The sequence below is a fragment of the Hemibagrus wyckioides genome, linkage group LG23 (assembly GCF_019097595.1).
Source record: "Hemibagrus wyckioides isolate EC202008001 linkage group LG23, SWU_Hwy_1.0, whole genome shotgun sequence".
NCBI classification, from domain to species: Eukaryota; Metazoa; Chordata; class Actinopteri; order Siluriformes; family Bagridae; genus Hemibagrus; species Hemibagrus wyckioides.
Genome location: NC_080732.1, coordinates 20,301,850 through 20,303,592, shown reverse-complemented (window position 1 = coordinate 20,303,592; position 1,743 = coordinate 20,301,850). Strand labels below are relative to the sequence as shown.

General features: G+C 41.0%; 1 protein-coding gene across 1 annotated transcript in view; it reads left to right on the top strand.

Moving 5' to 3' along the window:
- Positions 1-1,575: 1,575 nt before the first annotated feature.
- Positions 1,576-1,743, top strand: part of dpy19l1l (dpy-19-like 1, like (H. sapiens)) — an 18,702-nt gene continuing 18,534 nt past the window's right edge. The window contains exon 1 of the mRNA XM_058375895.1: positions 1,576-1,743. This exon is cut by the window's right edge and continues 168 nt beyond it. Coding sequence (XP_058231878.1) covers positions 1,704-1,743 — 40 coding nt within the window. The 5' untranslated portion in view covers positions 1,576-1,703.

The following is a 1,743-nucleotide window of genomic DNA, read 5'->3' as shown; positions in this document are numbered from 1 at the left end:
AGAACTCTCACTCCGGTTTATACAGAACTCTCACTACACTCCGGTTTATACGGAACTCTCACTACACTCCGGTTTATACAGAACTCTCACTACACTCCGGTTTATACAGAACTCTCACTACACTCCGGTTTATACAGAACTCTCACTCCGGTTTATACAGAACTCTCACTACACTCCGGTTTATACGGAACTCTCACTACACTCCGGTTTATACAGAACTCTCACTACACTCCGGTTTATACAGAACTCTCACTACACTCCGGTTTATACAGAACTCTCACTCCGGTTTATACAGAACTCTCACTACACTCCGGTTTATACAGAACTCTCACTACACTCCGGTTTATACAGAACTCTCACTACACTCCGGTTTATACAGAACTCTCACTCCGGTTTATACAGAACTCTCACTACACTCCGGTTTATACAGAACTCTCACTACACTCCGGTTTATACAGAACTCTCACTCCGGTTTATACAGAACTCTCACTACACTCCAGTTTATACAGAACTCTCACTCCGGTTTATACAGAACTCTCACTACACTCCAGTTTATACAGAACTCTCACTACACTCCGGTTTATACAGAACTCTCACTACACTCCGGTTTATACAGAACTCTCACTACACTCCGGTTTATACAGAACTCTCACTCCGGTTTATACAGAACTCTCACTACACTCCAGTTTATACAGAACTCTCACTCCGGTTTATACAGAACTCTCACTACACTCCGGTTTATACAGAACTCTCACTACACTCCGGTTTATACAGAACTCTCACTACACTCCGGTTTATACAGAACTCTCACTCCGGTTTATACAGAACTCTCACTACACTCCGGTTTATACAGAACTCTCACTCCGGTTTATACAGAACTCTCACTACACTCCGGTTTATACAGAACTCTCACTACACTCCGGTTTATACAGAACTCTCACTACACTCCGGTTTATACAGAACTCTCACTACACTCCGGTTTATACAGAACTCTCACTCCGGTTTATACAGAACTCTCACTACACTCCGGTTTATACAGAACTCTCACTACACTGAGATTTACACAGGACTCATAAACACGCAGTTTTTGCACATAAACAGTTTTTGGCACATCAACTAGGTCTGTAACCTTAATCACTTGTTTTGCACATTACTTATCTTGTTTTTCATCTAATTCTCTATGTTTATTCCTAAAAAATTTTTGTTATATTTTTGTACCCTAAATTTGGGTATTTTAATATTTTTGTTATATTCCTTCCTATTTTTTCTATTACCTGTGTTTGTGGATACTGCTGGAAGCTATGAATTTCCCTTTGGGATGAATAAAGTATCTATCTATCTATCTATCTATCTATCTATCTATTTATCTATCTATCTATCTATCTATCTATCTATTTATCTATCTATCTATCTATCTATCTATCTATCTATCTATCTCTGTAATCATTAGACGTATATTTGTATTGTTTGTGTTTAGGCGTCTGCGGAAGTTAGGGTAAGCCCCGCCCCTTGGAATCTCCGTTACCGTGGTTACGAGCGCGCGCCGCAGCACGTCCTGTTCTCCCCAGCAGGTGGCGCTGAGGCGCAGAAGCTAACAGTGCTAACAAGTCTCTCAGAGTGCTTCAGTCTGAGCTCGAGAGCTGTGTTCATTAGGTGCTTTTCACCTTTATGGTTCTAATGTTCGGTAGCTTTAGAATGAAAAGATGGTAGTTAAAGCGAGAAAAGCGGGCGCGAAGGAGCCGA